The sequence below is a fragment of the Muntiacus reevesi genome, chromosome 3, assembly GCF_963930625.1.
Source record: "Muntiacus reevesi chromosome 3, mMunRee1.1, whole genome shotgun sequence".
Taxonomy (NCBI): Eukaryota; Metazoa; Chordata; class Mammalia; order Artiodactyla; family Cervidae; genus Muntiacus; species Muntiacus reevesi.
In genome coordinates this window covers 8125821-8140665 of record NC_089251.1, presented here as the reverse complement: position 1 = coordinate 8140665, position 14845 = coordinate 8125821, and the positions used below count along the sequence as shown (strand labels likewise).

Sequence of the window (14845 nt, the reverse complement as noted above, 5' to 3'; positions counted from 1 at the left end):
CGAGCGACTAAGAGCGCAGCTTCTTTCCGGCTCGGTTTGAAATTGGATTTCAGGGATTGGACTCCTCGGGATTCCGGGGGCGTGGCTAAAGGGCGGAGCCTGTGGGCGTCCTGGAGATGATGCCTAGCAACGTGGGAAGGAGGGGGCCAAGAGGAAAGTGAGGACCGCGAGTAAGCTGGTCCAGGTCCTGGGGTCCTCCCGGAAGGGGCCTCATGACAGACTCCGGAGAGGTGCGGGAGAAGTCTAAAGCAAAGGCAAAGGGTGGGGGAGAAGTGACCACGTATGGGTTCTCAGGGAAGGTTTTCGTTCAGGAGAGGCCAGCTCAGTTGTGCGATTCTGTAAAGTCCCTAGCTGCTGTGCAGAGAACAGAGGTCTTAGGACCTGCGGCTGGTGGGGAGGTCGGAGGGGTGGCCGGAGCTGGCATAGAGACAGAGATGGCAGTGACCCATATGAGAGAAGAGGGGGTATCTGAGAGATCTGTAGGAAGTGGGATGGACAGGACTTAGGGACTAACGGAACATAAATCTCGCAAGACGTTGCTGGACCCCCAGGGCCTTTGGCTTGGTGCAGGGCCTGAGCTGCAGACAAGAGTTTTGGGTGTCAGTAGCTGGTAGAAGCTGAGGGGGACCAGGAGGAGAGCAGAGAGCAGTGTGAGCTTGAGATCTTGACCACAGGAGAGAGAGGCAGGACTGGAGAGAGGTTAAGGGGAAAGGGGTTGGGAGGGCCGCCAGACCCCAGACTGTGCCTCCTCCCAGGCCCCCTTTCCACCCCCTCCTCCATCCTGTAAAACACCCGAGGAGAGTGTGTCAGTGGAGTGGGGATTGTCTTTGAGGCTTGCTCCAGCTTGCTGTTGCTTGGTTCCAGGATGGTCTGGAGCATGACAAAGCTCCCTCACAACACATCCCAAAGCCATGGGTGATTCCCATGCCAAAGGGGACCCTCCAGCGCATCTTTGGGACCAGCCAAATCTTCCAGAACTTTGATGATATAAAACCAAAGGCTACGGGGTTAACCGTGCCCCTCAAAGTCAGGGAATAGTGAGTGTCTCCCTTGCCCAGGGGTCCCAGGTTCCTTCTCCTGCACAGCAGAGCCACTGACATGCTGTGCAGCCTTGGGTGAGTTACTCTCCCTCTCTGAGCTCCAGCAAGCTCAACTGTATACTGGGGCTCTTCCACCTCAGCAGCAAAAATAAGGCTGGATGGGCTCCACGGATGGCCAGCCTGCTCTCCCTGGGTCTCTGTCTACCCCTCTTGTCTTCCTACCCAAGTCCCCCCTCCTTGCAACGCATTCCCAGCCCCCCAGCTCTATGTCCTGGGCTGGTCCCAAGTCAGGGCCAGCCTGCCCCCTGCCTGTGTCCCCTGCCCCCCACAGCTACCATCGAGCTCATCAGTGCTTGGAGCAAGAGGACTGGGAGACGGCCGTGCTCTTCTTCTCCCGCGCCCTCCACCTGGACCCCCAGCTGGTGAGAGGGAGGGTTTGGCTGGGCACGGGCAGTTGCTGTCCCCCGCTTACACTCTCACCTCTCAGGACCACGAGTGAGTCCCTGTGGTAGCCGAGTGGCAAACCTCGGGGCGGATCGTGGGGAGGGGAACGGCAGTCTGGGTCCCCTCTCCCTCAGGTAGAATTCTATGCCTTAAGAGCCGAGGCTTATATCCAGCTCTGCGACTTCTCCTCGGCCGCCCAGAACCTCCGAAAGGCCTACTACTCCCAGCCAGAGAACAAAGACTACCTGGAGCGACTCGCCCTGGTGCTTTACCTGAAGGTGAGCGGCGCTGCCCGAGGCACCCGCCTCCCTCCCCGGCCTGCTGGCTCTCCCTCCAGCTCTGGGGGTTTTCCTTGCTCCCGGGGCCAGCCCTGACTTCCTGGCGACCTTCTTGTCCCTGCTTCTGTGGCCCCTTCTGCCACTCCTTCTCATGACCTCTCCCACCTTCCAGGTTCGTCCGCCACCAGAGCTGGGTACGTCCAATAGAACTTTCTGCAGTAGTGACAGCGATCACTTGGCATGATGATTACAGTCCATTCTGATGGCCACTAGCCACGTAGAACTGTTGAGCCCTTGAAATGTGGCGAGTGTGACTGAAGAACTAATTTTTTAATTGTACTGATAGTTAATTAGAATCAATTTGAATTTGTATGGCCATGGGCAGCAGGTGGCTATTGTACTGGACAGCACAGCCCTAGAGTCCACAGGCTCTAAGCACTAAAAAGACAAGAGTGTGACTGAAGAACTAATTTTTGAATTGTACTGATATTTAATTTGAATAAATTTGAATTTGTATTGCCATGGCTATTATACTGGACAGCACAGGCCTAGAGTCCACAGGCTCCCAGCACTAAAAAGACAAGAGTGCCCCCCATTTGTAATGTGTAATAAAGATGATATTAATCCATAAAATCCCAAAAAAGTCCTGATTTTTCCCCCACATTCACAACTTTGATGTCTTGGTTTTTAATGTCAATAATAATTCAATTCTGGAAATTCCCTGATAGTCCAGTGGTTAGGACGCTGCATTTCCACTGCAAGGGGGTGGGGCAGGATTGGATCCCTGGTCAGGAACTAAGATCCCACTGCCATACTGTGCAGCCAAAATAATAGGAATAATAATTATTATTATTCAACTCTGAAAAAAGAAACATTCCTAAAACCAGACCACATGCTTAAACTGTCTGCGGGGGTCCTGAGGCCAATCTTGTTCTTTCTGTGTGTCCTTGGAAAGGTCACTTCACTTCTCTGAGCCTCAGTTCCTTCATCTAAAAGGGGAATGTTACCTAGTCCCAATGAGATAAATTTAGGGTGTTTTTTTTTTTTTTTTTTTAATTTTTGCTGCACCTGGGCAGTTTGCAGGATCTTAGTTCCCCAACACACATCCTTGTAGTCAAAGCACTGAGTCCTACCCTGGACAGCCAGGGAACTCACTAAGTTATATGTATCCCTAAGAATACAGGAATTCCCTGTATTCTTTATTTTTTTATTTTTTAAATTTTTATTAGTTGGAGGCTAATTACTTTACAATACTGTAGTGGTTTTTGCCATACATTGACATGAATCAGCCCCTGTATTCTTAATACAGGGTTTGGCACCTGGAGCCCTGGTCCAGGAAGGAGCCTGTTATCGTTAGATCTGCTGTTCTGATCCACCTCTCAGGTTTTCTCTTTTTTCCCTATCTCTCTGTCACCAACTATATATTTATGTGTCATGCTGTCTCCCCAGCTCTGTATCTCTGTCTATCTCTATCTCTTAAAATCTCTCTCTGATCTGAAGGACTCTGTCCCCATCCCTTTTCATTCCACCCCGGTGATGGCCATCCCTCAATTCATGGGGGCTGCTAGACTGGGCTCACAAGCAGGATTGACGACCCCTTTGTCACCAGGGCCAGTGCCTTTTTGAGCAATGCGCTTTTCTGGATGCCTTGACCGTCTTCTCCCAAGCCTCTGAGCTCCAGCCTGAGAAAGTCTGCTTCCGGTATCGATGGTGAGCACCCTGGTCAAGAGCTTTCTAGCCTTTGTGCCCCTCAGCGTCTCCTTCCCGCCCCTCTCACTGGGCAGACCAAGCACCTTTGCTCTCCGCCCACAGCCTGGCCTGTCTCCTGGCCCTCAAAAAGCATCGTGAATGCCTCTCGTTCGTCACCAAGGAGGTGAAGCAAGGCACCACCAATGCAGATGTCTACATCCTCCGGGCCAGGCTCTACAACTTCTTCCAGAAGGTAGAGCAGGGCAGGCAGGGCCAATGGGTGGGCCTCCTCCCTGTTTGGGTGCTGAGATTACAGGAGGCGGCTAGGCTATCCACCAACCCAGAGGCCACAGCTCCCAGTGTGGTGGGAGCCCTGTCCTTCCCGAACCCTGACCAGTGCTGACCACTCCTGCCCGGTCAGGTAGTTGTTCCAGCATCATTCAGCCCTAGCTCTCTGCCAGGCCTGCACCAATCCCTGAAAACCACAAGGTGAGAAGTCTCGGCCTGCCCTGCCCTCACGGAACTCACAGGCCAGGGAAAACAGCCCCCAGCAAATAATTACACAAGGACTGACTTCCCAATTATGTGAAGCACCATCAGAGACCGCCAGGCATCCTTTAGATGTGAGACTTGGGGTCACAAAGAAGGAGGGGCTGCAGGGATGAGAGAGTGATAGGCAGGATCTCGTGAACCCCGGGGGGCCCTGACTTCTTCCTGGGGAGCAGCAGGAACCTCAGAAGGGTGCTCCCTGGGGGCAGTGGGCCTTAGAAAAGTCCTTTTGGCTGCCAGGGGGCATGTGGGCTGGGGGGGCAGAGGGGCAAATTGGGAGACTGGAAGCCTGGGTACCATCCATCTGGATAGGAGTGGGACTCAGGGAGGATGAGCAGGATGGTGGCAAGGAGGAGGGCAAGTTCTTCAGACCTTTGCAAGCAGGACCAGAGAGTGACTGGGGGTCTGGAGAGGTGAGAGTGAGGAAAGCAGAGGCATCCAGAACAAGGCCTATTGTTCCAGTTTGGCTAGGATGCTTGGGTGCTTGGGGTAGGGGGCAGGGGGACTCAGGAAGAGGAGGGGCATGATGGGCTGGAATGGGCAGGGTGTCCTCAGGGTGCTGGAACCAAGAGCTTCCCTCTGCCAGGGGCTGGGCTCTTATGTCCCACAGGTGACTCAATGGGAGAGGCTCCTTCAAAGGTAGGAGACTAGTCATTATTGACAATTATTGTTGATTGTTGGGATTGCAGCTGCTCCCTACAATGCATAGACACATTCTAAGCACTTTACTCACATTTGTCTCTAAGGCTGGCAGTAACCCTCTGAGGTTAGACACAACCCACTGTCCTCTTCTTACAGATGAGGAAGCAGGTTCAGATGGTTTGGCTAACTTGCTCCCCTTGAATCCAAGTCCACCTATTCCAAAGCCCTGTCCCAACCTCTGCCATTTTTCCCCTCCCAGTTTCCACTCACACCCAGTGTCAACACTGCCTCTCTCGCCCTCAACCAATTATGCCACAGGACATGGGTTACTTGCTAAAAATGTTGACTGACTGACTGACCTGCTCACCCAGTGGAAGGTATTTGTCTAGGGATGTTTTCTGCTCATGCCCAGGCCTGAATCTGTTCTTGGTTAGAGTTGTCTTGGGCTTAAATGTCAGAGGTGTGCGGGAGGGTGTACAGGGGAGGACAGGGAGGACATGACAGTCATGGTCAGGAGACCATGACCTCCCCCTACCTCAAGTGAGCCTCGCAGAAGTCCTGCAAGGAGGAGGCATCTGTAGCCCCATTTTACAGCAAAAACCACTGAGGCAGACCTGGCTCACCTGAGGTCACATCTGGAAAGGGGCCAGTAGGGATGGGGCCTTGGATAGGATTTTCCCACAATGCTCCCTTCCTCCTTCAAGAGACAGAAAAGGCAAAACAACAACGGAGGGGCGGGGGGGACACTGAAGATGGGTGGCATGGTGCTGGCCTGCCCAGAGGTCTGCCTCTCCCCAGTAAACAGGGGGGAACTCAGCTTGAGTGCAGTCCTGACGCTATCCTTGCCTTGCACCCCTGCAGCCCAACCTCTGCTATCGAGACCTACACAGCGCCTTGCTATTGGATCCCAAGCACCCACAGGCCAAGGTGCTGCTCCAGGTGATGGTGGGCCAGGCCCAGCAGGCTCGCCAAGATGCTGGGGTCCTGGCCGTGCAGGGCAAGTTGCAACATGCGCTGCATTGCATCAATTGTGCCATTGAGAACAACCCTCTGGACCCCAGCTTCTTCCTCTTCCGGTACTGGGGGGGGGATGCTGTCTTGGGTCCCAGGCCCTGCCTTGCCTCAGATGTGCTATGTGATCTCGGGAGCGCCCTTGACCCTCCCCAGGTCTCAGTTTCCCCATCTAGTCCCTAAGGGTCTTTCCCTGCTCTCCATCAGGACTGAGGAATCATGGGAGGTGATTTCTGCTACTGCCTCTGGAGAAGGGGCAGGCAGCAGCCTGTTAACCTGGGAATCCTGGACCCCCAGGCCTGCTGAGCAGTTTATACTGGGAGACTCAGCCCAACCCAGCCCAGTAAAGGAGGCTTAGGTTTGAATTTATGCCCGCTACCTCCCCAGCAAGGGCTCAACACCTCATTCTGGGCCATTTAACTTCCCTGACCCTGGGTTTTCTCAATAAACAGTGGAGGTAAAACAATCATCCTGTGTACAAAAACCCTTAGCAGAGAGGCTGGCAGGCACGCTGCTCCCAAAAAGAAAGAAGTTATTTGTAAAGCAAAGTAGAATCATCAGGCTATCTCAGTAGCAATCGGGGAGCCACACAGGCCAAACCTAGCGCATGAGCGGGGAGGTCCCCCCACCCTGCCGCCTCCAGCGGTCTGGGGACCCAGACTGCATCCACTCTCTGGGACACCCCGAGTCGGTGCAGGCACTCTGGCTCTCATATGCCTCTCCCGCAGGGGCACCATGTACCGACGGCTCCAGGATTTTGACTTGGCAGTGGAGGACTTCCTGAAGGCGCTGGACATGATGAGCGAGCACCAAGAGGAGCTGGTGCAGCAGGCCCAGCGTCAACTGCTGCTGGCCTACAACGACTTCGCGGTGCACTGCTACATGCAGGGCGCCTACCAGGACAGCGTGCTGCTGCTCAACAAGGCCCTCAAGGACGAGCAGCAGGAGAAAGGCCTCTACATCAACCGCGGCGGTGAGTGGGGTCCCGGGGAGCCCGGCGTGAGCCCCTTGCCTCTCTAAGGCCTGCGCTGGGCGCTCGAGGGCCCTGAGGGAGGGAGGGAGGGAGAAGGGGCCGAAGGGGAGTCTCAGGGTCCCACGAACACACTACGGAGCGGAAACGTTGTCTGAGAGACCATCTGGCTACACAGTCCTTCAAAATGCTCAGATCGGGCCACTGGAAAGAAGCGCCCAGCTGCATTGAAAAGCCGCTGCAGGTGCTGGCGACCGCCCACGGGTAGCATCAGTTGCAGGCCCCGCCTCCTAGGGGGTGGAGCCAACTGGGCCGCGGCTCCTGCGCCCTGGGTTTTTGCGATCCCCACTCAGTCCCCGCGCTCCAGATTGCTTCTTCCAGCTGGGCAACCTGACCTTTGCTGAGGCGGACTACCAGCAGGCGCTGGCACTGAGTCCGAAGGACGAGGGCGCCCACCTGCGCATGGGCCTGTTGCAGGAGAAGTTGGGTTTCTGCGAGCAACGGAGCAGGTGTGAGCCGACGGTGGGTGGGGCGGGGCCGTGGGCGGGGCAGACTGGGCTATGGGCGGGGCCGGGGAGATCAGGGATGGAGACTCCTGCTTGGGCTCCCTGGGTCAAGATGTCTCTGCTCTCCCAGTTAAGTCTTCTAAATATCAATTTTATTTTCCAAGTTTTCGCTAAAAATCATTCACTTTTTCTCTGAATATTGTTACGGTAATTGCGCTTATTAAAAAAAAAAAAAAAGTAAGTATTCAGTAACATAAGACTCAGAAAATGGAAGTTCCTTCTAATACCTGTCTCCCAACGCCTCCCCTGTCTGGGTGAGTTTGGTAGAGTCCTCCAGATTGATTTCTACGCATGTATTGGCAATTGCTATCATTTTACAAAAGTGAGATCGTGCTGAGCTGATATTTGACAGGCTTTTTTACTTCCCATGGCCGTTACACAAAGGATGACTTCATTCTCTTCTATTGTTTGCAAAGTATTCCATTCGGCGGAAGTACCACAGTTAATTTTTCTAGACAATAGTCTGCTGGTGAATTTGGGCTGTTTTCAGTTGTTTTTTTTTTTTTTTAATGATAAATAATGCAATAATGACACCCAAGACATGTGTTTCCATCCATTCATACTGTCGTTATTCATAATCTGTCGTTAGATTGCTGGAAGTTAAATTTTTGATTTAATGTTAAATTTTAACATTTTAAAGATGATAACCAATTGTTCTCCAAAAAAACAACCAATATAAACTTCCCCCACTAAAAGAAAGTCATTTCCCCAAACCTCCCTAGCACAGAGCATTAACACTATTTTTTAACTTTGCTAATCTGTAGGCAAAAAAAAAAAAAAAAAATGGTTCTCTTGCATTGGATTTACTTTGCATATTTAAATTGTGGGTGCAGGACAGCATTTTTCCTGTGTTTATTGGCCATTATGGTCTGCCTAAAATGTTCTCCCATTTGCTTTTAAATTGTCCAATAAAAACTTTTTTTGGTTATAAGAGTTCTTTGTAGACTGGAAAGTTTGCTTATTATCTGTCTTATGTGGCAAAATATTCTTCCCTATTTGCTGCTTTCTTTTGTGGTGCTTTTGCTACTAAATAATGGGATTTAATCATGGTCAAATTAGTTTTTTTTTTTTCTCTTCATATTTAGCTGCTGGGTTTGTGACATTCAGAAAGCCCTTCCTATTCCAAGATCATAAAAGTGTCCATTTATTTTGGGACTTCACACTAGCATTTAAGTGTTGGGTCCATCAGGAGGAGTGTTGGTGGCAGGGAGCAGAAACTAGCCTGGTTTTCCCCCAAACTCCCCAGTGAGGTCCAGAAGCCCCCATTTCCCCCAGGTGGCCTAGCTCAGAGCACCCTGTGGCCCACTGTGTCCTGCAGGCAGTTCCAGAAGGCAGAGAACCACTTCTCAATGGCCATCCAGCACAATCCCCGGAAGCCCCAGTACTACCTGTACCGAGCCAGGAGCCGGCAGCTCATGCAGAACATTTTTGGGGCCCGCCAGGATGTTGCCACTGTCCTGCTCCTTGACCCCAAGCAACCCAAGGTGTGTTCTTGCTGGGCCAGGAGGGTGGGCTCCAGAGTCAATACCTCTGACCATCTAAAGATACATCCTGTCCCTAAAAGAAACCTGGATTCCTAGCAGTGATAAGCACTGCTAATGCCAGAGCATTTACTTTGTACCTTCTCTGGTGGCTCAGCGATAAAGAATCTGCCTGCCAGTGCAGGAGACACAAATTCAGTCGCTGGGTTCGGAGGATCCCCTGGAGGAGGAAATGGCAACCCACTCCAGTATTCTTGCCTGGGAAACCCCATGGACAGAGGAGCCTAATGGGCTACAGTACATGGGGTCACAAGAGTCGGGCATGACTGAGTGACTAAGACAACAATGATGCCATAGCATTTACTATGTGCCAGGCACTTGGAGATGGCAACCCATGCCAATATTCTTGCCTGGAGAATTCCATGGATAGAGGAGCCTGGAAGGCTACAGTCCATGGGGTTGCAGAGTCAGACACAACTGAGCAGGTAACACATTAGCCAGGCACAGTTCTAACCACTGCAGCTTATACCACCCTGTTTAACCCTCTTTAACACCTACGAGACAGGTAACATTATCGTCACCCCATAATTCACAGAGGGAAGAGGGTAGGGCTTAGAGAAGTCAGTTCCCTTGGCCCAGGTCATGGAGCTTGGAGGTCACACCCTCCTCTGGCTGACTCCAGAACCCTTGATCAGACTCAGAACTCCCTCACATAATAGTTCCTTCCTCAAGATCTCCCAATAGTTCAGGCCCAAAGAAACAACAATTTATAAAAGGACTTCCCCCTGATGACTCAGATGGTAGAGTCTGCCTGCAATACAGGAGACCCAGGTTTGATCCCTGGGTTGGGAAGAGCCCCTGGAGAAGGAAACGGCAACGCACTCCTGTATTGTTACCTGGAAAAATCCCATGGATGGAGGAGCCTGGCGGACTGTTGCAGTCCATGGGGTCACAAAGAGTCAGATGTGACTGAGCAACCGATGCTGAATTTGTAAACCCTTCTCTTCTTCAGCCCTGAGAAGGGACTCGGCCAGTCAGGGCAGCGCCACACCATCTGCCCCTGTCCTAGCCCACACCTGACTCTGGTCACCTTCCTTCCTGGCAGCTGCTCCCGATGATGAGCAACCTTTTCCCCGGCATGTCAGTGGAAGAGGTGCTAAGCAGCCAGGTGGCGAACCTGGCTAGGCTGCAGCTGGAGCGGGTGGTGGGGCACAGCTTGTACACCAGCACCCCTCAGGACATCCTCGAGTAAGTTTCTACGGGAGGACCCACAGGCCCAGAGTTGGGGGACGGCTGGGGCTCAAGGCACATGCTTGCCTTTTCAGGCCACCATCCAGTCCCGGAGAGGGTGGGGTGAGTCAGAGAGGCTTACCCAGCGCTCTGACAACTCGCTTTGGCAGGCAGCTCAAGGATCGGAAACAGAGGGCCCGGGCCCTGATCGTCTCTTGGAAGCTGGAGCCGCCTTTACTGGAGACCTCCAAGGAGATGGAGGCCCCTCGCCAGTTCCCGCAGGCAAAGCCAGAAGGCCCAGAGGAAGAGGTGCAGGTTTCTGGGAAGGAGAAGGTGAGTGCACCCCACGCCGGGGCCGGGTTTCCTGGGGGTGTGAGGTGGACTGTACCCCAAGCCAGGGCTGAGGGCTGCAGGCTGGCTAGAGGCTGGCTCTGCCACCACTCAGCTGTGTGACCTGGGCTGGGGACGTGTTGCTGTGAGGGGGAGAATGTACCAGTAAAGGGGGGGACACCTGAAGGAGTGCAGGTGAGAATGGGGGCCCCTTACAGAGAGAGGCTTCCTACACTTTGTCCACACTCACCTTCCCTGGTGGCTCAGACTGTAAAGCATCTGTCCGCAATGCGGGAGACCTGGGTTCGATCCTTGGGTCAGGAAGATCCCCTGGAGAAGGAAATGGCAACCCACTCCAGTACCCATGCCTAGAAAATTCCATGGATGGAGGAGCCTAGTGGGCTACAGTCCATGGGGTCGCAAAGAGTCGGATACAACTGAGCAACTTCCCTTTCACCTCTAGTTTCAGTGGGCGGTGGGGGAGGGGGGCTCCTCTTTGCTGCGGTGAGCGGGCTTCTCATTGCAGTGGCTTCTCTTGTCACAGGGCACAGGCTCTAGGCCCACGGGCTCAGTAGTTGCAGGTCATGACTCTAGAGCTCAGGCTCAGGAGCTGGGGTGCACGGGCTGAGTTGCCCTGTGGTGTGTGGGCTCTTCCCGGACCAGGGATTGAACCTGTGTCCCCTGCTCGAGCAAGCGGATTCCTAACCACTGGACTACCAGGGAAGCCCCCAGGATTTTAACACTTGAATTCATTTCTAAAAACTTTTCATTGAGTGGAACATAAAGTACACAAATCCTCAGTGAACTGGTTGATGAATTTTCACAAAATGAATACCCCTTATGACTCCATTCTCCAGCTCAAGAAAGAACACATTCCCAGTTTTCCAGAAGCCCTTCTCACCTGGCTCTGGGCCCCTCCTCCCTCAGGACTGTTCTGATTCCTAACACTGCCAACAAATGCACTGGTCCTTCTCAATGGAGGATGGCACATGCCTGTTTGCCTCTGGCTCTGTTCATTAAGCTTCCAAGTTGGTAAGAGGCATTCAAGTTGACTGCTCCTTCTCATTCCTGTGGACAGTTCCATCCTGTGGCTATCCTACCATTTTATTGATCCACTGGACTGCTGATGGACAGCAAGTAAATTATGTCCAAGGGAGACTTTAACCACTGAAGTCCTTGGAGTGCCAGCATCCCTTATCAGACATGGAAAAGGCGAGCTCTACATTTTTCCAACTCATGTTAGGATACAGAGCTACAGATCGGGGGTCTGTGTGTGCCCTGAAGTCATCATGGGCTCCCTGCTTAGTGCTCCAGAGCCCTGCCCGTTCCATCTCGCTACCACATGTTCCCCGCTGCAGCCTGCAGGTGTGACCAGCTGCCAAAGGCCTGGCCGTAGACTCTCCCACCGCCCACCCCCACCTGGATTCCAGCTCTGCTTGTGTGCCTCTTAGCCGAGTGCCAGGCTGCTTAGGCATTTCCTGGTCCAGGCAATTATAACAATGGGCATTCCCTCCCAGATGCGCCTAGAGATGAATGGGATGAGGCAGGGAAGGTGCAGAGAAGCTCCTCAACCCCTCTAGCCATTTGGCAGGGCGCAGCACTTCACAGCATACAGAAGCCTTTCCCACACTGGAATTTGCATTTTGCAGATAGAGAGACGAGGGCCAAGCAGCCTTTTGACACTGCTTTTCTTGTGTCGCCACACCTGTCTAACCTGGTCACCCCCACTCCTGTCCACTCAGCCGCTCCATGTCCCCATCCAGCCCTAAACTGCAGCCCCCGAGGAACTCTAAGTTCCTCTAGAAGGCTGGCCTTCTAGAGCTGCGGCCTCCCACAGCCTGCCAACTGCCCAGCCTGTCTCTGATCCTAGGAGAAGTTAAAGCTGGCCCCCAGCAAGGAGTCATCCTTGACCGACAGCTACATCAGCCAGACCTCTTTAGGCTCCATCTTGGGCTGTAAGTCCCCCTGCATGGGCCAATACACCAGGGAGGGCAGAGGTCAGAGGCTCCCAGGTCTGGGTGTGAATCTGGCCTCTGCTGCTTACTGCAGTGTGTATATGGAGCAGGAGGGCTCATGCCAGCTTTGTTGTGGGTGGTGGGGGAGTGGCGGGTGCAGGGATGGGGAGTGAGGGGAACCCTCGGGGATGCCCAGCACACAGCCTGGGCAGCCAGCTCTCACTCGAGGCACTTCATCGTTGCTGCCTGCTCTACCTTCATTCCCCGCTCAACCCTGTCCCTCCTCTCTCTGCCCCCTTGGCCTCTCCCTGAAATTAGCCCACAGAGCCTGTGCATGTCCAGGGGGCTTTTACCCTCAGTTCTGCCAGGTGCCAACATGGAAGGGACAAAATGAAAAACCTGAGAACGCGGCTTTGAGTCCTGGGAGCAGCTGCGGGCAGTCTGGGGAGGGATGGATGTAGGGGCTCTAGTCCCCTTCCTGCCATTTAGCAAATGTGTTGAGCATCCCAGGGCCGAGCCTGTGCAGGACACCGTGTGCGGGCATGAATGGCACAGTCCTTGCCCCAGGGAGCTCTTGGTCCTGAAGGGAAGACGGTACACAGGTACACAGGGAACTGGACAGTGTAGCCATACCACGGAGAAGAGTCCTGAGAACGATGGGTGCATTTAGCCCCTGTTGGGGGAGGGTCAGGGAGGGTCAGGAGGGTCAGGAAGGGCTCAGAGGAAATGGGGTAGCCAAGTGTGGGCAGAGTAGAGTCCAGAGAACTGCTGCAGGCAGAGGGCCAGGTCCCCGCAGGTGCTGGTGGTGACGGGGACACAGGGCGAGAGGCGGCCGGCAGAGTGGAGGCCAGCGCTAGACAGTGGGGACCTTCATCTCTCCCCTTTATCTTATGGCCATGACCCACCTGTAGGCCTCAGGGTGCCAGGAGGGCTGGGCTTAGTGAGATCTGGGAGGCCTTCCCCCTTGGCCACATGAGGCCTTTGGGTCATAGGCAAAGGTGAGGCCTAGAAGCCTCCCTTTCCTGGGACTGTCTGGGGAAGGCAGCCTGACAGCTTCTCTGGACACATCCTTCCCAGTCAGGACCAGGTCCATCTCAGAGACAGAGACATCCAGTACGGGTCAGGAATACAGGAGCACTTCCACCACTGTTGTGACAGCCTCTGACTCCTCACTGCTAAGGACACCATCCTCAGACTCAGGGGACAGTAGGAAAGACCTAAGCCTGAACCACAGCCCCAGAGAAACCAAGTCCACCCCAGGCCACCACCAGAGGCCCAGCAGGACAGAGGCCACCTTCATCCAGAGCCAGAGGCCCAGCAAGACAGACGCCACCCAGATTCAAAGCCAGAGGCCCAGCAAGACAGAGGCCACCGTCATTCATAGCCAGAGCTCCAGCAGGACAGAGGCCACCCTCATCCACAGCCAGAGGCCCAGCAAGACAGACGCCACCCAGATTCAAAGCCAGAGGTCCAGTAAGATGGACACCACCCAGATTCAAAGCCAGAGGTCCAGCATGACAGAGGCCACCTTCATCCACAGCCAGAGGCCCAGCAAAACAGAGGCCACCCTCATCCACGGCCAGAGGCCCAGCAAGATGGACACCACCCAGATTCAAAGCCAGAGGTCCAGCAAGACGGACAATGCCCAGATTCAAAGCCAGAGGCCCAGCAAGATGGAGGCCGCCCTCATCCACAGCCAGAGTCCCAGCAGGACGGAGGCCACCCTCATCCATAGCCAGAGGCCCAGCAAGACGGACACCACCCAGATTCAAAACCAGAGGCCCAGCATGACAGAGGCCGCCCTCATCCACAGCCAGAGGCCCAGCAAGATGGACACTGCCCAGATTCAAAGTCAGAGGCCCAGCAGGACGGAGGCCGCCCTCATCCACGGCCAGAGACCCAGCAAGACAGAGGCCACCCTCATCCACGGCCAGTGGCCCAGCAGGACAGAGGCTGCCCTCATCCACAGTCAGAGGCCCAGCAGGACGGAGGCCGCCCTCATCCACAGCCAGAGACCCAGCAAGACGGATGCTGCCCAGATTCAAAATCAGAGGCCCAGCAAGACTGAGGCCGCCTTCATCCACAGCCAAAGGCCCAGCAGGACGGAGGCCACTCTCATCCACAGCCAGAGGCCCAGCAAGATGGAGGTCACCCAGATTCAAAACCAGAGGCCCAGCAGGGCAGAGGCTGCCTGGAGCCCAAGGCAAAAGCTCAACAAGACCCAGGCCACCCAGGGCTCAAGGCGGAGGCTCAGAAAGTCCAAGGGTGCCCGTGGCCCGAGCTGGAGACTCAGAAAGGCAGCTGCTACCCAGGACCAAAGCTGGAGAATGATCCAAAGCCCCAGCAAGATCAATACTTCCTATGACTCAAGTTGGAGCCCCTCCAACACTGAGGCCACCAAGGGCCAGGCTCAGAGTCAGAGGCGCAGCCAGTCCAAGGCGGCCCAGAGCCAGAACGCAAGCCCAGGTTCCAGCAAGACCGAGGTCACCTGGGGACTGAACCCGAGTCTCAGCAACATGCAGACTGCCCAGGGCCCAAGACGGAAGCCCAGCCCCGGCAGTGAGGCTCCTCTCTGAAAGGTATGCTCAGCCCCTCACTTCCTGCTGCAGTGCAGGGTGATTCTCCCCTCTGCTCCGCGCTGTAGCCTCCTTCAGAAGCAA

The 14845-nt window shown here is 54.4% G+C and overlaps 1 protein-coding gene across 1 annotated transcript; it reads left to right on the top strand.

The window, feature by feature from the left end:
• Positions 1-212: 212 nt before the first annotated feature.
• On the top strand, positions 213-14761 carry TTC16 (tetratricopeptide repeat domain 16). Its single transcript, XM_065927122.1, has 17 exons — positions 213-230; positions 865-1037; positions 1372-1462; positions 1619-1762; positions 3372-3472; positions 3575-3704; positions 5504-5718; positions 6382-6626; positions 6991-7132; positions 8508-8673; positions 9776-9918; positions 10071-10233; positions 12104-12185; positions 13263-13513; positions 13592-13653; positions 13771-14043; positions 14200-14761. Exons 1-17 carry the CDS (start codon positions 213-215, stop codon positions 14759-14761), a joined length of 2961 nt encoding a protein of 986 aa, XP_065783194.1.
• The last annotated feature ends 84 nt before the right edge of the window (positions 14762-14845 follow it).